General features: G+C 36.7%; 1 protein-coding gene across 8 annotated transcripts in view; it reads left to right on the top strand.

The window, feature by feature from the left end:
• Window positions 1-25,319, top strand: part of LOC127419264 (neural cell adhesion molecule L1-like protein) — a 97,936-nt gene that overhangs the window by 43,888 nt on the left and 28,729 nt on the right. For all 8 annotated transcript variants that reach the window (XR_007893632.1, XM_051660529.1, XM_051660527.1 and 5 more), the window contains 17 exons: window positions 869-977; window positions 1,294-1,484; window positions 2,990-3,112; window positions 4,384-4,554; window positions 5,162-5,197; window positions 5,590-5,689; window positions 5,806-5,987; window positions 6,740-6,874; window positions 10,880-11,020; window positions 11,523-11,634; window positions 17,087-17,253; window positions 17,334-17,499; window positions 20,619-20,743; window positions 21,797-21,898; window positions 22,203-22,400; window positions 22,721-22,791; window positions 24,397-24,619. Coding sequence is in view for 7 of the 8 variants with exons in the window: in XM_051660529.1 (XP_051516489.1) it covers window positions 869-977; window positions 1,294-1,484; window positions 2,990-3,112; window positions 4,384-4,554; window positions 5,162-5,197; window positions 5,590-5,689; window positions 5,806-5,987; window positions 6,740-6,874; window positions 10,880-11,020; window positions 11,523-11,634; window positions 17,087-17,253; window positions 17,334-17,499; window positions 20,619-20,743; window positions 21,797-21,898; window positions 22,203-22,400; window positions 22,721-22,791; window positions 24,397-24,619 (2,352 nt within the window). In the remaining variant the exon portion in view is untranslated. The remainder of the gene's footprint in view (window positions 1-868; window positions 978-1,293; window positions 1,485-2,989; window positions 3,113-4,383; window positions 4,555-5,161; window positions 5,198-5,589; window positions 5,690-5,805; window positions 5,988-6,739; window positions 6,875-10,879; window positions 11,021-11,522; window positions 11,635-17,086; window positions 17,254-17,333; window positions 17,500-20,618; window positions 20,744-21,796; window positions 21,899-22,202; window positions 22,401-22,720; window positions 22,792-24,396; window positions 24,620-25,319) is intronic.

The following is a 25,319-nucleotide window of genomic DNA, read 5'->3' as shown; positions in this document are numbered from 1 at the left end:
TCTTTAGCCTCCATTTGTTTGTTGCAAAATGATCATTATGATTATAATAATAGCCTATGTCATGACCCATTTAAATGTATTCTTCAAAAATAATATTATTTTATAAACATTAACTATAATCTGATTACAATGATTTAATTTGTAATGTGTTACACTACCTTTTGACTAAAATGAATTATATTACAGTATCTAATTACTTAGTAATCAGATTACACCCAACACTGCTCACAAAAACATGTCCAGGTCATATTTCACCTGAAAATCATAAGAAAATATAAAAGAAATGATACTGTATTTTTCATAAATTAAATGAAGCCTCTTTTGTCAGTATTTCCATGACAATTAAGCACATTCCCTAAAATGTTCATTACCATAATGCGGCCAGACATTTTACTTTCAAGTTTTGTTTTTGTTTTTTTTGTTTTTTTATTGCCATTATTGTCAATGTTGAATCTCATTAGTTTCTAATTACTCGAATACAGTAATATTACATTGTATTAAAGTAAAATAATAACTTTACAATGCTTTTTTTTTTTTCTTTTCACTTTGTGCTTATAAGGATTTTTTTATTTTATTTTTTATGGTAATGATTGGGGGTGGGGGGTCTTCTTGTCATGAAAATAATAAAAAAATATATATATATATCTATAGGGTCCTAAAATGCTTAATTTTCCTTATGCAAAATATAGTTTCTTATTATGTGATTTTGATTTTGGGGTGGAATATGACCCCAGTATGTTCATGAGATTCACACATTTTCTTGTTACTGTGCAATTAACTCCAGAAAGAGGAGTTTCCTGTTAAGTACAAATTGCCATCTTTACCATGTTAACAGTGATGCTCTGATCTTGTGACCTGCTTCCTGTAGTGGAACAGCTGCCAACTATCACCAGTCAGACCTCTGGCCATCTGATTGCCTTGCCGTATGATGAGAGCTTCCTATTCAAGTGTGAAGCCAAAGGCAACCCAAGACCTACGTGAGTTAGATCTCCTGCATTTATGAATATAGAACATTTCCTGTTCCCGACTTTCATCAGACATTTAAAGGGATAGTTCACCCAAAAATTACAATTCAGTCATCATTTACTCACCCTCACTCACTCACTTGTTGTAAGCCGTATGACTTTCTGTGAAACACAAAAGGAGAAATCTGTTAGAATGTCCATGCAAGTTTTCCATGCATTTGACTTAATGTGTCATTTTATTTGGAATCAGCTCACATGCATGTCTAATAAGTGTAATGAAAGTGTTATGTTGTTGAAAGTTGCATATTGTGTGTTTTTGATTGAACAGGTACCGTTGGACTAAAGACGGAATGGATTTTGACCCACATAAAGACCCTCGACTCAAAACGAAAGAGAGTAGTGGGTCTTTTGTGATACCTAATGGTAAAGATATAGTGAAATACCAGGGAAAGTACAGGTGTTATGCCTCCAACAAGCTTGGAACTGCAATATCAGAGGAAAAAGAATTTATTGTGCCTAGTAAGTAATTTTTCATACACACCTCCCTTTCAGACAACGCCATGAAACTTATACAGTAGAATTCAAAGAAGCTCATGAATCTTGAATTTCCTGAGATCTCTTCTAGAAAAAAATGAATTTGCATATTCAATGTGTCCCCTTGAGCACATCAAACATGATGCTGCTCAACTTGTTTTTAATCTCCATAAATCTTCTCATGTCACATCTTTACCTTTGCTCAGGTTTCTTCAGCGCCTGAAAGTTTTGGGAAGAATTCAGTTCAAAACACTCATTCTGTGTTACATGCCTAAACATGCATTATATTCAATCCCATATCTAACAATTCATTCCACCTTGGCTGCTGCAATCAGCTACTTCAGGCCGACTAGCTGCTCCATTCTTTCTGAACAAAAGGACCAATTTATGCAACCCCATTAGAAAAAAATCACAATTGCGATATCACAATTGTTTCTACTAACGTAGACCGCTCAGATCATTCACCTGCAAAAAAAAATAAAAAAAAATGTCCTAGTAATCTCATGATTCCTTTACAGTTTCTGACTAGGTCTGAACAATAACAAAAAACCATGCTCAGATTTACCAAGATACCAAAGTCTGCCATCAAACATCAGAGATTTCGATATGAAGCATTACTCGTAAAATTCCTTCAGTACCAATTTATCTGGACTATAGTGTACACATTCATTTTATATCAATTCTCCCTACAGTAGGGTGAATATGGGTAGGGTGAAGTGGGACACCTTTGGAAATTTTGTATTATTATTTGCATGCCATATAACCTGACAATAAAGTATCTTTATAGCAAACTGATGTCTCTTTGTCAAAAGCAAAAATGAAGAAATGCTAAATAGTGGGAAGAAAAAAACGTCTTTTGACCAAGACAATACTGGTAAATTGGGACACTTGTAATGTCAAAGTGGGATGCTTCATTTTTGCCCTATTAAACAAGCTAGATAGGGGCCTGCACTTGAATATAGTGTTTTAAAGCATTTTATTTTTCTTGCAACATAAAGATTAAATCAACTGAAATGGACAAATTTAAGTTGTTAATTCTACCTAAAAATATCAATTAAGATTACACATTTGTAATATTTGTAGATATTAGTGTAAAAAATCCAGTAAAAATATAGAAACACCCTTCAATAACAAGATAAATGTACTTGAGAAGCAACATTACATAAGATATTAAGTTTTATTTTTAGATAATTCTAACATAATTTAGTGAAATTTAAAAAACAAGAAAATAAAAATTTGCCAATGAGGTAAGAAACTTACATTAAGTGTGCTTTTCTTACACCACTGACAAAGATTTGTTTTTATTTTCAGCATAAACTTCACTAAATTTTGTTAGATTTCTTTGAAAACAAGTGTTTTGTTTTATGGATTTTTAGATATTGGAAAACAAGCCAAAAATACTGAGCAAGAAATGTATTTATTTAGTTGTATGCTTGGTGGCCTGATAAAAACTTCAATGACATTTGCCTTGTTTTTATGTTTGCTCACAGTGGTACCCAAGTTTCCCAAAGAGAAGATAGAGCCAGTGGTGGTTGCGGAGGGAGATTCAGTGGTTTTGGAGTGTATCCCCCCAAAAGGGATTCCACCTCTACAACTCTACTGGATGACCAAAGGTAGTTTAAGACACTTTAAATCAGTTTGGTGCATGATGTTGTCCTCTGAGGGCTCTTTTTAATGCTATAATTACTTTTTAGAAACTCATTGTTTTTGTTCCTGTAGCTCAACTAGAGCATGGCACTAGCAATGCCAAAACTATTGGTTAGAATCCCAGGGTACATGCAAACTAATAAAATGTCTTTATCTTGAATGTACTGTCACTTTAATTAAAAGGTTCTGCTGAATGTACAAAGATAAATATTCCAGTAAATTACTTGTTAGTTTAAACATCATTTCTTAACAAAACTGGCTCAGCTGCTCCAACAAACGCCATCATTTCTGAAATGTCAGTCATCATTGTCTTTATTCTCTTTGACTGTCGTACAAAAAACAAAGCGTCCACACTGTATGATTCAACGGACTGAATATAACTACCATTTTATTGGCGCCAGACTGAGATTCTAAAACCGCCCAAACTAATAACAGGTTTTGATCGTAAACATGTTGCAGTTTAAATGGTAAAGAATGGCTCCTCAGCAATGTGTTTAAATGGAGAACAAATGGAGACTTTTGTTTATGTTTAATGATTTTCTGATTTTTCTCCTGACAAAAGCATTCTAGTAATCTCACTTGTCCTTGAGAGATTTCAACAATGTCTCAAACTGTGCTCAAATTTAAGTCTGCAATCAAAAGTCAGAGATTTCATTATGAACTCGAACATTTCTCATCAAATTCATCCAAGACCAAAAATATCTGAGCTCTATAATCCACAATAATTTCTTATCTCTACACTCAATTGTCTCATCTGTTTCTAGTTTTATTTCTCCTTGTATTTTTAATTTTAGGAGAAATGTTTGAGACAAAGTTGATCCCATAAAGGAGAATCTCTTGATCTATGAAAGAGCAACCTCTGAGCATTAACATTCTCTTATGGGTTAATATAATTGTTTTGCTATCTTGCAAGCACTAATACTTTCTTTAGTATATGCAAATCTTTTGCAAACCAAAATTTCTGCCAAGTTTTCCACACTGTGTTATGGTGTGAAATTATTACACATTATTACATGTCTTCACTTCTTGTGCTGAAGAGGAGCTTATTCATGTTGAGCCACCTACATTTCATACAATGGGTACAAGAATGTCTAAGCATTCAGAGCTCTACCCATGTTGCCTGTTATCTTCTGTGCAGTCTGTCAGGAGAGGCCATTTCTGGGCTGTTTGGATGGTTGCCTTCTCCAGTGTCCTGCTGCTCATGATAATCTAACCATCCTCTCTGTATTGTCCTCAGATCTTCGGCACATTGAGCAGAATGAGAGAGTGTCCATGGCACTCAATGGGAACCTGTACTTTTCTAATACACTGGTGACTGATAGCCACGACGACTACTGCTGTTTTGCCTCCTTTGCCAGGATACGCACCATTGTCCAGAAACCCAGCATGGCCCTGAGGGTCAGAACAAGTATGTGGCAGAAATCTCTGTAAAATTAAAAGTGAAAATTTTATAAGAATGAAAAGGAATAAAAAGAGAAATATACTGTATATATATTAAAAACGTAACTTAAGACAAGGATAAAAATATATGAAAGTCATTGCATTAGAATTAGATAGTAAAATATCAACCAAGTGCCTTTGTTTGAAAGACTTTTTAAGTTAGTAATGTTTTAAATGTAAAAATCAATGAATACATGTATGGTATATGGATTAAAATTGAGACAATTTCTCGTTGTTAATAGTCAGTGGGACATAGTAGTTAATGTGATAAGCTACACCTGCGGTTACTCCTGTGTGAACTTTAGGAAAACTGACTTCATACATCCTCTAAAAGCACTTTTAGACCAGTTGGTTAAAAAGCATTGCGAAAATAAATGAAGAAAAATGAAGTTAGTTTACAGAAAAGATAATTTAACAAGTTTTTTAAAGTGTGGCTTAGGAAGAGTAAAGTATATTAAATATACTATATTATTTAATTTTATTTGCATGTGTCCATATGTTCCATTATGTACTGTATGTATTATTTATTACCATTTGAAAGAGCTAAAAATGTGCACACTTGTCTTTTCTTCTAGTAAATTCAAGCCAAGCGGGTGATGGCATCATCAGTGGTAAATTATTTTTGTATTTTAACGTATTTTGTAAAATATGCAAAATGTGCGCTTTTATATGCAAAACCTTAATTTATATTTTTGTGTGTGTGTGTGTGTGTGTATGTGCTTGATTTTACCATGCTTATTATGCCAGGCTTTCTTTGTGCCACAAGATGTGACGTTTAAGATAAAGCTTTGTCGAGTTTCAACACTCACTAGTCACATCATCTATTTCCAGAGTTGTCAGTCTGAGTCATGCTCTTCTCTAAAAATCAGAAAACAATGTGAAAAACAATAGCAATTTCCTGTTTTACTCTGTAGGAAGTGCATTACCTGTTACTGTCTATCCATCATTATCCTGAATATCATTTGTATGTCAAAGCCATTTACTATCAATTGTCCCCATTTAGTTCAGGAAAGGAAACCAAGATTTTTGGTGCCCTCCAATCATATGACAACCTACCTAAAGAAAGGAGAGGAGCTGGAACTGGAGTGCATCGCAGAAGGACTGTGAGTTCATTTCTCTATGACGACTCAATAGAGTACTTACACTACACGTTAGCAAAACCTATCCACTGACTGTAGAGAGCAACTGTAGAGTCAACACTGTTGTGATCTTTTCTCAGGCCCACGCCAACAATAGAATGGGAGAAGATGAAGGACAGCTTACCAAAGCGCGCAAATGTCATGAAGTATGGAAAGCTTCTGACTATACCAGACGTCACAGAACAGGATGAAGGAAAATACATGTGCAAGGCCAAGAATTCTCTTGGTGAAGCTGTCCATCATTTTCACGTTGTTTTAGAGGGTATGCACTTATGCTCGTATGTACTAAAGATGTATTTTTACATTTTATACAGAGTTGAGATGATTCTGAGAAGTCTGAGAAGTTATTGTCTTTGGAGAATACCTAGTAGAATTATTTTGGTCAACAAAGGAACACATCCATTTGACAAGAAGGACTCTTATGGAGTTTTGAGCAACCTGGACATATCAGGACATTTTTTTATTGTGATTTCCAGGCTGGAAAAAGAAATGTTAATTAAAAGCTCTTGAGAAGTCATGGAAACTTCTATAATAACTTTACATTTTTATAGTTATTCTCAGCTTTAAAATATTTAATTAGCAAAAAATTGCTCTTTGTGAGTGCAATCTCTATCATTTTATTATTATTATTATTATTATTTAATCATTATCTGAAAATTATGGTCTTGGAAAGTCTCGAAAAAGTCATGAACATCATTGGTCAAAAAGTTGGAACTCTGACTAGACAATTTTATGGGCTTTTTTTTTTTTTTTTTTTGTCTTGATCAATTTTCCATGAGTAAGTAACATCACCACTGTTCTGTGAATTTATTCAACTGAATATTTTTAATTTGAAACCTGTTTTTTAAAAAGTAATAATTAAAAAAAAATCTTTATGAGGATGAAACTACAGGTTGAACTTCTGCATAATCACAAATGCATAAATACGTTTACATGTTATTTATAAACACAAGGGGGCAGTAATGCTTTAACCAGGGTGTTGTTTTGATCCTCTGTACATGTTTTGTTTCTCAGAGCCCCCCAGCTGGCGGGAAGAGCCAGTGAAGATTCAGTTGGCAGAGATTGGATCTGACATCCACATCAAGTGTTCTGCTACAGGAAAACCACAACCCACAATCACCTGGAAGAGAAATGGACGGCTCCTGGATGGTGTGTTGAAACCCCTCTCTTCCTCCTGTGTCATGCCCATCTCACTGAATTTGTCGGCTCAAAGCCACTGCCAAATATGCAGTTGCTGAGAAAATAATCTGTTGTTCCTACTTTTTTGTTGCATTATTCATAAACAGCAATGATAATAAGCCAAACTCTGTATTTATGCACACTGTACAGTACACACCATAGTGAAATAATATATCAAAAGTAGATGAAAAAGGTCATATTATTCACCAAAATTGAATGATGTATCTTCCAAATATTGTGGGCCAAACCACAAGTTTATAGTTGCTACAGTGATTATCTGACAAAATATTAGAATATAGAGGAGAATGGGGCTATTTGTTTTTGCTATAGTGAATATTTCTCAGGGTGTGTTTATTTTTTTAAAGTCAATTTATTTATAGGCACAAACCTTAATGTTATTTCTACTAAAAAATTTGAGTATTTCCACTGTTATTACCCAAGAAAAAAAGATACAGTTCATTAAACTCACGTTGACCATTGTGGACCACGTTGTCATGTCATATATGTTAAGTTGTCACAAGGGGAACCTGGCATTAAATAGTATATATAGGTTTTAGTATATATAGTATTATAGGTTATTCAATAACTTCACAGCCCTTTTAAAACTAAAATAATCATGAAACTTAAAACAAGTATTGAAACAGTTAAAATGGCAAAAAGATCAAACCATTGTTTTACCCAACAGATATCGAAATAATGAATATTAAGAACCTTTTGGTTAAAACATTCATATATAATTGACTCTTTCCTTAATATATGACAGTGTGTGTGTGTGTTCACTAGTGTACCCAGCAGTTTAAAAAAATTAATAATAATAATATATAAAACTATAAACACACACTATAAAATTACACACACACACACACACACACACACACACACACACACTATATATACATATATAGTACACATATATATACACTGGCAGCCAAAAGTTTGGAACAATGTACAGATTTTGCTCTTATGGAAATTAATTGGTACTTTTATTCACCAAAGTGGCATTCAACTGATCACAATGTATAGTCAGGACATTAATAATTTGAAAAATTACTATTACAATTAGAAAAAAATTTCAGAACTTCTTAAACTACTTCAAAGAGTTCTCATCAAAAAATCCTCCACGTGCAGCAATGACAGCTTTGCAGATCCTTGGCATTCTAGCTGTCAGTTTGTCCAGATACTCAGGTGACATTTCACCCCACACTTCCTGTAGCACTTGCCATAGATGTGGCTGTCTTGTCGGGCACTTCTCACGCACCTTACAGTCTACCTGATCCCACAAAAGCTCAATGGGTTTAAGATCCATAACACTCTTTTCCAATTATCTGTTGTCCAATGTCTGTGTTTCTTTGCCCACTCTAACCTTTTCTTTTTGTTTTTCTGTTTCAAAAGTGTCTTTTTCTTTGCAATTCTTCCCATAAGGCCTGCACCCCTGAGTCTTCTCTTTACTGTTGTACATGAAACTGGTGTTGAGCGGGTAGAATTCAATGAAGCTGTCAGCTGAGGAAATGCGAGGAGTCTATTTCTCAAACTAGAGACTCTGATGTACTTATCCTCTTGTTTAGTTGTACATCTGGCCTTCCACATCTCTTTCTGTCCTTGTTAGAGCCAGTTGTTCTTTGCCTTTGAAGACTGTAGTGTACACCTTTTTATGAAATCTTCAGTTTTTTGGCAATTTCAAGCATTGTATAGCCTTCATTCCTCAAAACAATGATTGACTGACGAGTTTCTAGAGAAAGCTGTTTCTTTTTTGCCATTTTTTACCTAATATTGACCTTAAGACATGCCAGTCTATTGCATACTATGGTAACTCAAAAACAAACACAATGTTAAGCTTCATTTAATGAACCAAATAGCTTCCAACTGTGTTTGATATAATGGCAAGTGATTTTCTAGTACCAAATTAGCAATTTAGCATGATTACTCAAGGATAAGGTGTTGGAGTGATGGCTGCTGGAAATGGGGCCTGTCTAGATTTGATCAAAAATTACTTTTTTCAAATAGTGATGGTGCTGTTTTTTTACTTCAGTAATGTCCTGACTATACTTTGTGATCAGTTGAATGCCACTTTGGTGAATTAAAGTACCAATTTCCTACCGAAACAGCAAAATCTGTACATTATTCAAAACTTTTGGACACCAGTGTATACAGTTGTGCTCAAAAGTTTGCATACTCTGGCAGAAATTGTGAAATTTTGGCATTGATTTTGAAAATATGACTGATCATGCACAAAAACTGTCTTTTATTTAAGGATAGTGATCATATGAAGCCATTTATTATCACATAGTTGTTTGGCTCCTTTTTAAATCATAATGATAACAGAAATCACCCAAATGGCCCTGATCAAAAGTTTACATATCTTTGAATGTTTGGCCTTGTTACAGACACACAAGGTGACACACACAGGTTTAAATGGCAATTAAAGGTTAATTTCCCACACCTGTGGCTTTTTAAATTGCAATTAGTGTCTGTGTATAAATAGTCAATGAGTTTGTTAGCTCTCATGTGGATGCACTGAGCAGGCTAGATACTGAGCCATGGGGAGCAGAAAAGAACTGTCAAAAGACCTGTGTAACAAGGTAATGGAACTTTATAAAGATGGAAAAGGATATAAAAAGATATCCAAAGCCTTGAAAATGCCAGTCAGTACTGTTCAATCACTTATTAAGAAGTGGAAAATTCAGGGATCTCTTGATACCAAGCCATGGTCAGGTAGACCAAGAAAGATTTCAGCCACAACTGCCAGAAGAATTGTTCGGGATACAAAGAAAAACCCACAGGTAACCTCAGGAGAAATACAGGCCGCTCTGGAAAAAGATGGTGTGGTTGTTTCAAGGAGCACAATACTTGTTGACCCCTCTCCAAACATAGTGCTTATGGTTGTGACCATAAAGCTCTATTTTGGTCTCGTCACTCCAAATTACAGTGTGCCAGAAGCTGTGAGGCATGTCAAGGTGTTGTCAGGCATATTGTAACCGGGCTTTTTATTTTTACATTGGCTTCTTTCTGGCAGCTCGACCATGCAGCTCATTTTTGTTCAAGTATCGTCGTATTGTGCTCCTTGAAACAATCACACCGTCTTTTTCCAGAGCAGCCTGTATTTCTCCTGAGGTTACCTGTGGGTTTTTCTTTGTATCCCGAACAATTCTTCTGGCAGTTGTGGCTGAAATCTTTCTTGATCTACCTGACCTTGGCTTGGTATCAAGAGATCCCTGAATTTTCCACTTCTTAATAAGTGATTGAACAGTACTGACTGGCATTTTCAAGGCTTTGTATATCTTTTTATATCCTTTTCCATCCTTATAAAGTTCCATTACCTTGTTACACAGGTCTTTTGACAGTTCTTTTCTGCTCCCCATGGCTCAGTATCTAGCCTGCTCAGTGCATCCACGTGAGAGCTAACAAACTCATTGACTATTTATACACAGACACTAATTGCAATTTAAAAAGCCACAGGTGTGGGAAATTAACCTTTAATTGCCATTTAAACTTGTGTGTGTCACCTTGTGTGTCTGTAACAAGGCCAAACATTCAAGGGTATGTAAACTTTTGATCAGGGCCATTTGGGTGATTTCTGTTACCATTATGATTTAAAAAGGAGCCAAACAACTATGTGATAATAAATGGCTTCATATGATCACCATCCTTAAATAAAAGGCAGTTTTAGTCATATTTTCAAAATCAATGCCAAAATTTCACAATTTCTGCCAGAGTATGCAAACTTTTGAGCACAACTGTATAGTATATTTATATTGGAATTTTAGATTTAGATTTTAGAATTTTTTTACTAATTAATTATGAGTTTTGAACTAGACATTTGAAACCAACGAACACAACCACTGTTAAATCTCTTGTCTTTTATGAGAATTACATTTTTGCTACTGTACTTTTCACTCAAAACCTTATAGTTCCTGAGATATAGCTCTTATGGCAATCTAACTGTGTGACAACTTGCCCTGGCGATCTCCCTTCTAGATTTCCCTTCTACCAATCTCAAAGTGCTCGATGACAGCATCATCATACATAGAGCCGAGCTGAGAGACACGGCAGTATACCAGTGTGAGGCCTCCAACAAACATGGGACCCTACTTGCTAATGCTAACGTCTTAGTCATGAGTGAGTACCTCTCATCCCACACTGATCTGTGTGAACTGGAAGACAATGAATGTTGCATTGTGATGTTCAGAGTGCAGTAATGGGTCAGTACTGATGCACAACCAGACTAATTTACATGTATCAATTAATCATAGCACCATAAGGGAGGATTGCGGCCCTTATTAAAGATTTCTAGGCTTTGATTATGAAATGACGCTCTTGCTGACACGGAATGGCTTAAGGGTGCGGAGCATCTGCTCATTTGTAATTGACGTAGAAGAAAAACATGAAACGTGCATGCATGATTCTCTCTCTCTCTCTCTGTGTGTGTACAAACCACTTTTGTCACTGTTTGTTATTTTCCATATTGGCAGGAGAACAAATCTCTTTTATATGCTAATAGCTTTTTTACAGTTTAATTGTGAATGCGGGAGTATTTTTGAATTACTTGGTTTCAAACTACATCACAAAAAGTGAACCATATGCCATGCTGGCTGTTTGATGTTTGCTGGCTTTCTCGCAGATCATCCCCCTTTGATTCTGACGCAGAATTATCTGGAGTATGCAACCATGTTAGGGAAGAGTGTGATTATGGACTGCAAAGTCTTTAGCTCTCCAACAGCAGCCCTTCATTGGTGAGTTTGGAAATGAGTGTTGGTAATGTTAATAAAATCTTTTGATGTTTTATATCCAGGGTTGTAGAACAATGTAAAAAGTTGGGGGATGCATTAAGGCATGGAGAGGGGTTTACTCTGCTCCTGATTATATCTGTTTGATGTTAAAGGAATTGTTTACCTAAAAATCATTATTTACTCACCCTTATGTCATTCCAAACTCGTATCCTGTTATTTTTTTCCATGGGACACAAAAATCAACATTTTAAATAATCTTTGCGTAGTTCTTTACCTTAAAATGACAGTTCATTGTCACCATGACCGTCAACCTTCATAAAGGCAGCACTGTATATAATACATAGTACATATGACGCATATGCTTCGTTCCAAGACTTCTGAAGACATATAATAGCTTTGTGTGTGAAGCATACTGAAATTTAAGTTGTTATTCAATGATAATCATCTCGTAGATGAAAAAAATGGCTTGTTGATGTGTCACACCAAGTTTGATGTAACTGATGGCTAAACGGTATTGTTTCCCGCATGTGGTTCCAGTATGCAGAATGTAGAATGAGATTTTAGAGCTGTAGCAGGGGAGAAGATTTTCAATGAATAACAACCTAAATTGTGTTAAATTCCTCACAGAAATCTATCACGTGGCTTCAGAAAAAAGCATGAGCAAATCGCTTTCAAGGGCAATCAGTCCACTCTGCGGCCATATTGGTAACACTCCTGGACAGCTATTTTCTACTGATTCAACTGGCATACTATACAAGTAAAGCTCCAATTTACTTGAATGAGGAAAGACAATTTCCAAAATTGTTGGTCAAGATTGCCATCAAATAACATCAGTGTTTCCCTGTGGCAAATCAGGTTCTCAATGTGGAAAGGAGAAAGCAGGGACCGGGTGAACAATCCACATCAGACATTTAATAAACACTTTTCAGTGTATGACAAAACCAAAAAACACACTGCTTTTTAGCCAGCTATGTATAAACATAAAGACACACACACACAGACAGGCTTCGTGCATCTCTCTCTCTCTCGAACTGCAGTTTCGGCTCCACCTTATCCCTCTCCTGGCTGATTGCGATCATTCTCCCCCAGCCATCCCTCATCGTTCGGCCACGCCCCTGCTCTCCACATACCACCATCGCCCAACTCAGGCCAGGGAGCCATCCGGCCTGACTTACTTGACCCCCATTTCTGGAGGGAAATATTGCCCTTTCGGCCCGTCCTGCTGCCGGATGGTTTTCCCTGCTTCCTGGGAATAGGAACAGGATGAGGGGGAGCAGAGGGGGAGAGAGAACAAGACAGAGCGAGAAGGGGAGGGAGGGAGAAGAGAGAGAGAAAGAGAGAGGGAGAAAGAGAGAGAAGGAAAAAAAATAAAATTTGCCGGTCCCTGAACACGCCACCAGATGGTCCTCAGCCCGCTGTACTGCTTGTGTACGCGACACCGGGCGATGGCACTGGACCCCTCAGCCACCCGTTTCGGTTGACACACTGCTCCAGCGCCACCAGATCAAGCACTCTGTCGATGTCACGATCCTCAGTTAGCGGCAAGGACTCCTTGACGGTGCTTCTTCCGAAGTCCCGGGTTTTGGCACAAATGAGGCAAATCAGGTTCTCAATGTGGAAAGGAGGAAGCAGGGACCGGGTGAAAAATCCACGTCAGATATTTAATAAACACTTTTCAGTGTATAACAAAACAAAAAACGCACTGCTTTTTAGCCAGCTATATATAAACATAAAGACACACACACACAGACAGGCTTCGTGCATCTCTCTCTCTCTCGAACTGCAGCTTCGGCACCACCTTATCCCTCTCCCGGCTGATTGCGATCATTCTCCCCCAGCCGTCCCTCATCACTTGCCCACGCCCCTCTGCTCTCCACAGTCTCCTTTATGGTTCATTAATATCCATGACACAAGGTAACACTTGCCAGCACCTGTCAGTTGCACTTTTATACTGCATGCAGTTAAATGGGACTCCTGTATGAAGCGAAAGGGACCTACCATTTACACACACGTATTCACAGTGACGTCATCGTATAGCAGCCCATCAAAGGCTGTTCGCGAGTGCGTACACATACTGTACACAACAGAGAAGCAGGAGACCCAACATGACACCTCTTCTAGCGGAAAGTCTTTTACTCTGATAACAGATAACTTCTTTAGAAATATAGGTCTCCAGACTGCGACTAAATGGTCGCATCTTGCAATAATTTTTCCCGCCAGTGAGACTTAAGTTTTTTTTAGAGGTCACACCGGTGCGACTACAGAGTTTGCCAACTCTCGTTGATTACACGCAATGCATCTGTTTCTGTTTCGTATGAGAAAACTGAACTTAAAAGCACTAGCCATTACCCGGATCAATTATCAGCCGGCTCAATGAACAGAGCAGCGCCAGCGCATAGCAGTCTCAACCATGCAGCGCAAATTATTATAAACAGCGCTGCAAGAAGCGTGGTGCAAACTCATTTGAATTTGGCTGTGGAAAAACCCTATGAAAACCCTTAGTGTTTCTTGCCTTTGTGATTTAACGAGTTTAAACCATTTTTAACGGCACACCATTATAAACAACACTGACCAGAACATAAATGATAAGGCTTTACAAACCACACATCACCACCCTAACAAAATTGTACCTTGCATTTACCATAGTAACACATACTGTGTTAACAATGGTATTTTGGCAGATGTGCAATGTGTTATATTCATACTAAATATTTGTATATTATTTATATAGTCCTATTAAATTATTAATTTCTGTTACAAGTATGTCAGTTTCAAAAAGTTTCTATTTTGTTTTATGGTTTCTAAATGTATAGTTTCTGACAGTTCATAACAAAAATGCCATAGTTTTGTTGAAGCTACTTACTGTCGTAGTGAGGAGTCATGCTTGGTTTTACCAGTGACTACCTGTGATCTAGTTACAAATATCACTTAAAACTATGGACACTAATGTAAGAACTATGGCAACTTTTCATAATTTTTATGGACCAAGCGATCAGTTTTTCTTCGGTGTAAAATCTGTTTAGAATCTGCGTCTTGATTGTAGGAAAAAGTAACTGGCTTTGTTTGCCTTCAGAAATTCAAAGAGAAGACTGTACTTAATCAGTAGGATCACACGTAGAATATTTCAGTTTAGCCCTATATAAATTAGCTAGGCCTATATATAAATAAACTTTTTTTTACAGATGTTACTGTTGCATCAATTCAAAATCGATGCTATACTGTCTAATGTGCATTTCAGCAACAAAATAATATTAAATATATAATAATGTCACTATTTCTATTAGTTTCTATCATAAATTATTTATTTATTTATTTATTTTTTTAATTAAGGACAAAAAATATTTATTTTTCCACTCTCATTTGTTAGTCTGGAGCCCTGTTGTTCTGTGAGATAGGTTTACAATTTCTATTGGTGTTTATGTTTAATAAAAATAGTGAAAGTGATTTTCTGAGCGCTTCAAGTGTCAAAAGCTCCCAGTAAATAATAAATACATGACAAGGCGAACATGAATAACCCATCTATAATGATTCTAAGGTCATTTTAAGATATTACTCCACTGACTTGCGTAAATATGGGTCCGGCCTTGCAGGTTCGTGTACACGCGCTAGCTAAAAAATGCTAGGGGATATATTTGAATTTAGCAGAAACATCTGGCAACAATGGTATCTTAAATTGTGCTTCTTTAGCTCAGATCAGGCTTTAAAATGCTATTTGTCAGGCTGGTCCAGCTAATGTGTAGGTGCGTTCTTGAGTTAATTGACAAGCAATGTTTCTATCAAAAAAGGTGATTTGTCTCTTACCTGTAAGTCAGGACTTCCTTCTCTACTCCCGCTTTACTGAGTGTTCCAATTTCTCCCATTCATTTAAAAACATGGGATCCATCTCAGCTAAACTGTCTCTGACATGAGTTATGTGGACTACACTGATAGAAATGATAACATAGAAAAGTGCTTCATGTGGTAACATCGTTTTATTCAAGTAATTTATATTTTTTAACATATTTGAATCATCTTAAATACACTAGTTTACAAAAACAAAACAAATTTTTAGGGTTAAAGGAATATTTCAGGTTAATTCAAGTTAAGCTCAATTCACAGCATTTGTGGCATGATGTTGATTACCACAAAAATTAATTTTGACTTGTCTCTCCTTTTCTTTAAAAAAAGAGCTCTGCAGTGAGGTTACAATGGTGAATGGTGCCAATCCAAAAACGTTAAAATACTCACTGTTTCAAAAGTATAGCCACAAGATGTAGATAATATGTTTATTAACATGATTTTAATGTGATAAAATCGCTTACTATCCTTTTCTGTGTAGTTATATCCAATTTTACAATGTTACAACTTGTACTTGCCATGAAGACTTAATGCAGTAAACCCTAAAACAGTTGTTTGTAGCAAAAACAATGTTTTAAACATCTTAACAGCTCGTAATACACAAGTTTTAATAAAAACGTTTATGTAAGTGATTTTTATAAAATTATAAGCTTCGCTAATTTTCCTATAAACCCTCCAAAAATTGGCCCCATTCACTTCCGTTGTAAGTGCCTCACTATAACCTCGATTTTCACGTTTTTTAAAGAAAAGAAGGGGCAAGTGAAAATATTTTTTTGTGGTAATCAATATAATGACACATGCTTTCAAGTGAGCTTAACTTGTATTGAACCTGGAATATTCCTCTAAATAAGGTAGAAATAACTCCCTAAGGTGACAGTTGAAAGGTAACCACTTTTTACAGTCTACTTTTATGGATCTTTTATGGTGTTCTTTTTGGAGCTTGACAGCTGAGGTCACTATAAACTGTCCAAACTAAAATAATTCTCCTTTTGTGTTCCATGGGGAAAATAATGACATGGGAGTGTGCATAAACAAAGACAAAATTGTTATTTTCAGGTAACTATTCCTTTAAAGCGTAGGTTTGTGAAACACTGATTATCTCCTAAAACGTTTGGGATGCAAATGCCTTTCTAACTTCAATTTTAAGATTGCCACATCCCTGTTCATATCTGCTTTGTGTTAATATATGTATTTGCTCCTTATATAGCTGCCTATTCCAGCAGTTGGTCCTCAGATTATGGGTAAATGATAGTAGCCAGGCCTGAACTACCTGATAACAGCACTGTAGGCCCTGTAAGGTCATTAAGCAAAGGAAGAGGGAAAATACATTGAGAAAAGACACTGAAAAATCTATATCCCTTTTTAAAATGTCTGTTCTCTCTGGGGGATCCTCTTTTTGCGCTCATATTTCTACTCTTTTCTTCTTTAAAAGTTTTCTTCACAAACCTTTGGTCCATTTTGAAAGTCATGATAAAAAAAAAATAATAATAATAATAATAATAACTAGGCTATGCTGGATTCATTCTTATCAACTGAGCATCTGTAGTCATTTCAGTAAAGGCCTTTCCCAAGGGCCTCTATTTCAGAAGAACTGTAAAGGGCTCTGTTTGTTTTGCAGGAGAAGAGAAGACCCAGAGGGCTCAGTAGATGGGGAGAGATTTTCTCTCCTAAAGAACGGCTCCCTGCAGATTCATAGAGTTGAGATGGAAGACATGGGCCAGTACAAATGTTTGGCAAACAACTCAGAGGGCACCGCAAGCATCACCACTGAACTTTTCATTAAAGGTTAAGCATATTCTTTAATCAAGAAGCCTTCCTCTGCAAACTGGCAGTCATAATTTAAAAGAAAGGTCTTTTGTTGATAGATTCAACTAGAATTGTGGAACCTCCTCAAGACATAAAGGTCAGAAGAGGATCTATGACAGAACTGGAATGCCTGGTCGAGTGCGACCCAACCCTCAGAAGAGAGCTGGAGATCCTGTGGCTGAAGGATGGGATAGATATCCTCTCTAACTACACAGAAGACTCAGGGTATGTGGCCTTCTTCTGCTGTCCATCGTCTCTGAAGATGACATCACTTCCAGGGCTAGCGTGGTTGTCAACGATGCCATTGTAGATGGCTATGAAGCCCAATCCGTGACCCACATCCATTTTGCATCAACTCAAATGTAATCACCTTTCCCTCTAGCACTACTGATAGCATGTTGTGCGAGCAACCTTCAAGACGCAGGTTTTGGTCTCGTGGGAACCAGGAAGTAATCATGTAATCAAAAAACAATGTTGAGCGCAATTCGGAGGTTGCATTTTTGCTCTAAATAACATTTTTACTCCATTGACAGTTAGGTTTAGGTTTGGGGTTTGAAATAGGGGGTAGGGTTAAAATGGACAGTGTTCCTGTTGACTGTATTAAATAATTTACAACTAAAAACAACTCCCTTTATAACTTGCTTTTGGCGCCACTCCATGGACATTTCACCTGGAAACTAGAGCTCATATGTGCCCATACGTTCAACAACACATCCAAGCTTTGGCCACTGGGAGCAGTGGTTCAAATTTCGGTAAGCACAGACCGATTTCAGCAGCAGAACTTTCAACCTACTGTTGCTGAATTCACATTAAGATCAGTCTGATTTCGGCATCTGCCTAATTTGCTAACTTAGCCTCCTTAGACCCAAGCGTGACTGCTGTGTGCATTTTCCATTTCCATTTTTGATTGTAAGAAGTAGCACCTAATAAACAAGCAAAAAAAAAAAAAAAAGATTATTAATTTCTAGAGCAAATAGTTTTCCTAAAAATTGATGTCCACATATGTGGACAGCGGGACTAAGTTGTGAAATTTTAAGTAATACCAAGCTATAGAAAGCCAGATTTTTTTCATCAAATAGTTTATTTTGTGTCCAGGAGTGTTGGTTATTCATGTTTTTGAGATGTTACAGACATTACAGCTGATTTCTATAAAGCTAAATAAATAATTCTGATTAAAAGTAATGGCCAGCTTCAACAAATCACTGCCAACCATGTTAAAATAAAATTTAGCATTAAAAAATTCAGAATCTATTAACTTATTATCATTGTCCCATGTCTGCCAAACATGTTGAGTGCTCCAAACATCATCTGCAGCCTGAAAGTGAACTTTTGGTCAGATTTTAGGACGGAATGCACTTAGCTGCATAGAAAGCTATAGGATGCACCCTTGCTCCCTATTAAGTGAATGACTTAACCTCCAGTGTGCTGTCTGTCTACACTGGTCTCAGAACAGTTCGAAATACACCTTATTTTCATCCTAACTCCATATTAAACCTTTGAAAGTAAAATTTTTCAGCTTCAGGATGAATACATTTATACTCAATGTGAAATGCATTTTCTAATGTTAGTGAATAGACGTATTGTACAGTGATAACAAAATAAAATATAACAAAATGAATATTAAAATGAGGCGAAATGACCCACAGATGTGTTATAGTTTAAACTTTTATAAATAACTATCTTGTTTTTTTCTACTTTTGAGGTCCCGAATTCCACGTATGTGAATGGATTTTTTAAAGCGGCATATCAAACGAAACTAGAGACGCCTCTCAAAAAACTTAGAGGTTTCTTACCAGAGGAACTTTTGTTGCCGCCCATAGGAGTGCTATACGTAAATCAACTTAATGCTGTTGTGTCACGTGACGCAGTGCGCCAGAAGTTTAACCCTTAAATGACAGTGTATAGTCTTGTGAACAGTATCCAGTCGGATTTAATTCATTTAAATTATGTGTTGCGTATTGCGAATCCAAAATACAACGTCCATACATGTGGACGCTGTGTCGCACAAGGTTAAACCAAATGACGTCATTTGAGGACAACAACAAAAGATATAAGGAGCATTTCTCCTCCCTTTTAAAAGTTATTAGTTCTATTTACTAGATGGTAAGATGCATTTTTTTGTATTTTATTTTTATCCCCTTTTCTCCCCAATTTTGGAATGCCCAATTCCCACTACTTACTAGGTCCTCATGGTGGCGCGGTTACTCACCTCAATCCGGGTGGCGGAGGACAAGTCTCAGTTGTCTCCATTTCTGAGACCGTCAATCCATGCATCTTATCATGTGGCTCGTTGTGCATGACACCGCGGAGACTCACAGAATGTGGAGGCTCATGCTACTCTCCGCGATCCACACACAACTTCCCACGCGGCCCATTGAGAGCGAGAACCACTTAATCGCGACCACGAGGAGGTTACCTCAGGTGACTACCCTCCCTAGCAACAGGGCAAATTTGGTTGCTTAGGAGACCTGGCTGGAGTCACTCAGCACACCCTGGATTCGACCTCGCGACTCCAGGGGTGGTAGTCAGCGTCAATACTCGCTGAGCTACCCAGGCCCTCTGGTAAGATGCATTTTAAAATGCATCTACCATTGTTTTTTTCCTGCTGTCTGTGATCCTATCAGAACAGACAGTTGAGAACCAGTGGTGTATATTCTCATAAATGGTTAAACTTTGAACTGGTTGATGCCTTTTGCAGTGCATTCTCCATTTAAATAAATCCTCTTTTCAGAAAGGGTTGTACCATCAAAACAGGAAGGATTAGCACAAGTTATTACTTTTTTTAAGTGTAGACATTTTATTTATAGTTTTATCAGTGCTGGAATCATGGATTAAGTGCTTTACAATCATGTTACAGAGCGAAGCTAGAAGTAATTGTGAGCTTTTGTCACTAATAGTAAGCTCTTGTTGAAGAAATGTTGCTCTTGAAAATGGAAAGGTACTGCTAATGAGCAGTAGTTGTAACCTATTTTCTCTATGGTTAGAATAAGATCTATGTAAAGATCCTGTAATATTGTTCCATGTTGTTTTATTGTGACTACTAGTTCCAACTACTAGCTTCAAGATAAATTCTTTGCATCTATACCATACTGCCACTTACGTAAAGACCCTACTATGAATACTATACTGCATATAGGAAAGTAATTCTGTCAGATTGAGTCTGATATCTCATTAACACAAACAGAGGCATACTGCATGTAGGCACATGCCTACAAAGCTAATTGCTTTTCCCAGAGAGACAGTTAAGGGATTGTTTTGAATTAATGAATTTTAATTTAATTAATAATTAACTAATATTATTTTAAGCATTATTAACACTATTAATCTGTTTGGGTTATTTGCAGATATAACATAGATGTTGGAATTCTCCATATTTTCAATGTGAGCCACAGTGATGAAGGAAATTACACCTGCATTGCTCGAACATCACTGGACCAAAATACGGCTTCTGCATATGTAACTGTGTTAGGTAAGATACACTCTGATATCTGATTGGAGGACTTTTTGAGACTGGACTAAATAACAACACTTGGCTAGTTTGCAATGTACTTACGCTTATATTTGTAATTAACTCCAATAAACTTAACAACACTTGTGATATTAAGGTAGTTCTTGATGATGTAAGGATGGTGAATGATCAAGTGAAGATAAGTTAAATCTTTAAAATCACTTATATTTCATTCATTGGCCTTAACTACATGAATCACAAGAGTCTTAATTAAGACTGGGAAACATAAGGGATTTAACGTTTCTGGTTCCTATTCCGATTAATCTATTACCGATGTTAAAATGCTTTTTCGTATCCCAGCTTAATATGCAGTCAAATATAAGCAAGTCATTTTTTAGTTTTTAGTTTTTTTTCCACCTAAAAGTGTAAAACTATGGCTCTGTAGTGCTATTAAAGCATTGCTATGTTTGTTTGAGCAAACCGATGTCCAGCCATACACAGCAATGTTGGCTCAACAAATGGTTTGAGTTTGGGGCGGGACTATCAGTTTGTTCAAAGGAAGACGAGTTGAGTTTTCTGAAATGTATATATGAAAGCAGCTATAATTTTTGCAATTCCGTTTTGTGATTAGTGGTCTGAAAATACACACTTCAGTTTTAACAATTCTGGTTCCTTAACAATAATATTATAAATGATTTTTGTAATTTTGAGGAGTTATTTGGTCCTATAATATATATATCAATTTCAGTAGGGAACAATAGGGCTAAGGCAAAAAAAAAAAAAAAAAAAAGCCCCCCTGTTGCAGGGCTAAAGGCACCCAGAAAATACACAATAACTTTGTTGTGAAGAATGATCAAAAGGGGCTCACAATGACTGATCCAATCACAATGGAGATTCATTTATTTACTCGAGATGTTATGAAACGGCGAATATAAAATTGCCAAATTGCATTGTCACTCAAAAGAAGCATCTTGCTGTCTCAAAAGAATTTTGTCAAATAAGATTGCACAATAAATATTGACTCTATATCTGCACATTTCACTATAACATTATTGTGTCTGAAATGTTATTCAGATGTCCCTGATCCACCGATACAACTGGTGCTTTCTGATCTGAAAGATCGCAGTGTGATGCTCCACTGGTTGGCCTCCAATGATCATAACAGCCCTATAACAGGTAAAACACACCTTATAAAACTGCTGTACTGAATACATATATTCAAGAGTATAGAACAAAGGCTTATGTTAGGAAAGTTATTCACTCAGTATACCCTTTATGGATAATGGTTCACATTTTCTATGCTTCTGAAGTTGCTTTGGCTTTAAGCTGATATCTCTGAAGTGGTTTTCATGGACATTGCTCATACTCAAACACAGCTCTACACTATTTCAAGGGGGCTCCCATCGGGACCCCACCACAGTGTATTGAGAGCATGTACACTGCATACTCAATGACTGCTGCACTCTGATTCTATGAGTAGAGTTTATCATCCAGTATGAAGAGAACTACTGGGAGCCGGGCAAGTGGAAGGAGCTTCTACGAGTCGCCAGCAGTCAGTACTCAGCCCCCCTGATGCTACACGGCCACATTAACTACCAGTTCAGAGTCATCGCTGTCAATGCTATGGGGAGAAGTCGTCCCAGCATGTCCTCTGAAAGATATAAAACACCTCCTTGTGGTAGGGATAATGTGTTACATTGCTTGTGATCCTTAAAGATGTGCTTTTTTAACATGTTGCCATCTGATGGCTAGACTGTCCTTGGTTCATCTTGGACATATTTGAAGAGCCTGCCTTAGTGTCTTTGTGAAGAATACACAAAATTATACAGATGTCTATAAAAGCTGCGTACATTTTTATGTTCTTTTAACCGAGCACTGTCTTGGACTATTAATGACTGCATAGTCGTCATTATATGTGATACACATGGGCAGTGTTAGATTGCAGTGGTATTATTGACTGTGACAGATGTTAAATAATTCATATTCACATTTGTACAGCTCCTGACAGGAACCCAGAAAACATTAAGATTGAGGGTCTCCTGCCACATCAAATGGACATCAGCTGGGAGGTACTAAAATGAATGCGAACGGAATTTATTAAATAATTTGAATACATATGCATACAGTATATGTATGGGGTGGAAGGAAGGATAAGGGAAATAACTTCACACAAGGAGGCATGGGAGGTATGGTAAATCTCGTTCTTTGAGATCCTATGAGCTGTCTTCTGTAGCTAACTACTGTATATTGGAGCTATTTAAGAAGGCAGTGTATTTTTAAATCAGATATATACCAGTACACATCATATAATACATCACTAATACAGCAGGGACTCAAATTAATTGGACCAGTTTTTCACACAAACGAACTGATTCACTAAAATGAACTAAAACTGCCAATACAGTAAACAAGAGGAAAATAGCACTTTTGGAGAGTACGATTATTCAATCACTGCTTGACTTTAGCTACTAATGCACTGAAAATGGTTCAACTTTATTTTTTTATTTAACCCATATAAAATTACTTTTGTTGGTGTAACCTAATTTGTCAAGCAAATTTAGTCAAGTTAAAATTACTTATTTTAATTGAATAAAACCAATTGTTTGCACATAAAACATCTATTTTTTTTTTTAATGTTACCTGACAAAATATTTTTACAGTGCAATACAGCGTGACAAAAATAGAAATGCAGTGTTTTGTCATGCTACACCACTAATCATTAGACATAGTAGCTTGCTAGTTTTTCGACCGTGGACGCGGTCCTTGTCTGTGCGCATCGTCGGATGACTGTACTCCATTGCACATTGACTGTACTAAAAAGAGTATCACAAATCAGCTGTAGTGGTTATGCGTCAAATGCGTTCGTATTTGCTCACAGTCAGAAGAGAATACTCAGAAAGGCTACGCGGTCGGCCGGGTGCGAGCCGATCCAGAACACAGAAAAACGAAGTATCCCCGGGCCATTAAGCATGCTATTTCTACTTAATTTAACACTTAAAAATTACTTTCGTTGGTGTAAACTAATTTATTCAAGTTTATTCAGTCATAATAAATAAAAAATTTTGACTGAATGAAACTAGTTACTCTGAAAAAAGTGGTAACATGCAGTTGTTACCTCAAGGATCTATTTCTACTTGATCTAAACCCATAACAATCAGTTTAGTTTGTGTAACCGAATTCGTCAGGATGATACAGTCAGATTAAATAACATTTCTCAATTGAATAAATCTGCCATTGGTCAAAAAAGAGATAGCCCCCCCCACCCCAACACATGCCATTGGTTGAAGAATGTTGTTGGGGCAGGTCTAAGGGAGTCAGAACAATTTTCACAGAGCTACAGAAACAAACAGCTAAACAGAGTTTTTGAGAAAATTAACCTATGAATGGCTTACTAATAGTTGTCTCTGCATATTAAGTTGGGATAGGAGAAAGAATTTTAACAAAGAAAAAGTTACATACATCAGCTTTAATTTAGATTTTACCACATGAAGCACAAACCTGAAAATGGATGGAAAGTTAAGAGAGAAACCTCAGAAACTAGGTCCCCATGCCAAATTTTACAAACTCATGAGCAAATGTCTCATGTACTCTTCCACTCTTTCCAAACATTCAATGTTCCAGATGCTCAGTAATGTTTTGTAGTGCACTGACCCAGTTTCCCCTGTAATCATCAGCCGCTTTTGCCTGTGGAACACAACGGTCCCGGTCTGGAATACAAACTGAGCTACAGGCTCCTGGGTGTTGAGGACAGTTGGAAAGAGCAGATGGTGAAGCGACACTCATTTGTGGTGTCAGACACCCCAACATTCGTCCCCTACGAGATCAAGATCCAGGCCCACAATGAACATGGGTGGGCTCCAGAACCCAGATTGGTGACTGGTTATTCTGGGGAAGATTGTGAGTGAAACAGAGTGTTAATGCATTCATCTCACAATCCTGGCACTTCCACGATTAGGCAAAAATAAATGCTTTAAGATTAGGAGATTAGTCAGTAGAGAGGTTTAATCCACTCTTTACAGGGATCAGTCTTTTTTTTCTGAGCTTTTAGGTTGTGCTTTGTGGATCAGACACACTCTTTGCCAAGCACTTATGTGATTATCTTTTGTTGTATTCAATTTTCCCATCTCATGCTCTTGTCTCTAGTCAACATTTGGCATTGTCTTGAGGATGTTGCAGCAGGTTGGGCTGTTTTGTCCCTGTGTGACAGATTACTGTATGATGTTTTAAAGTGCGTTAAGGTCCCTGTTGTTCCTGTAGCACTGCATGTACACATAAGCAAATCATTTTCTTTATCAGTATTTTTGTATTGTCTAAAATATAAACAGCCCTAAAACAAGATAAATTTACTTGAGAAACAAAATCATGTAATAATAAGGCTTGTTTTCAGAGAATATATATTGAATTAAAGTTTATTTTTCTTACCTCATTGGCAATTTGTTTTAAGCATAAATCTAACAATATTTAGTTCATTTTAAGCTTAGAACAAGAAAAGCAATTTGCCAATGGGGTAAAAAAAAAAGTATTTATTTTTTATGCAATTTAGCCTCATGAGCAAATTTATCTTGTTTTAAGGATGCTCAGATATTTTAACTGGATG

This window comes from Myxocyprinus asiaticus, chromosome 28, assembly GCF_019703515.2.
Source record: "Myxocyprinus asiaticus isolate MX2 ecotype Aquarium Trade chromosome 28, UBuf_Myxa_2, whole genome shotgun sequence".
Lineage (NCBI taxonomy): Eukaryota > Metazoa > Chordata > Actinopteri > Cypriniformes > Catostomidae > Myxocyprinus > Myxocyprinus asiaticus.
Note: the sequence above shows the minus strand (reverse complement) of the source record. Positions and strands in the feature narration are given on the sequence as shown.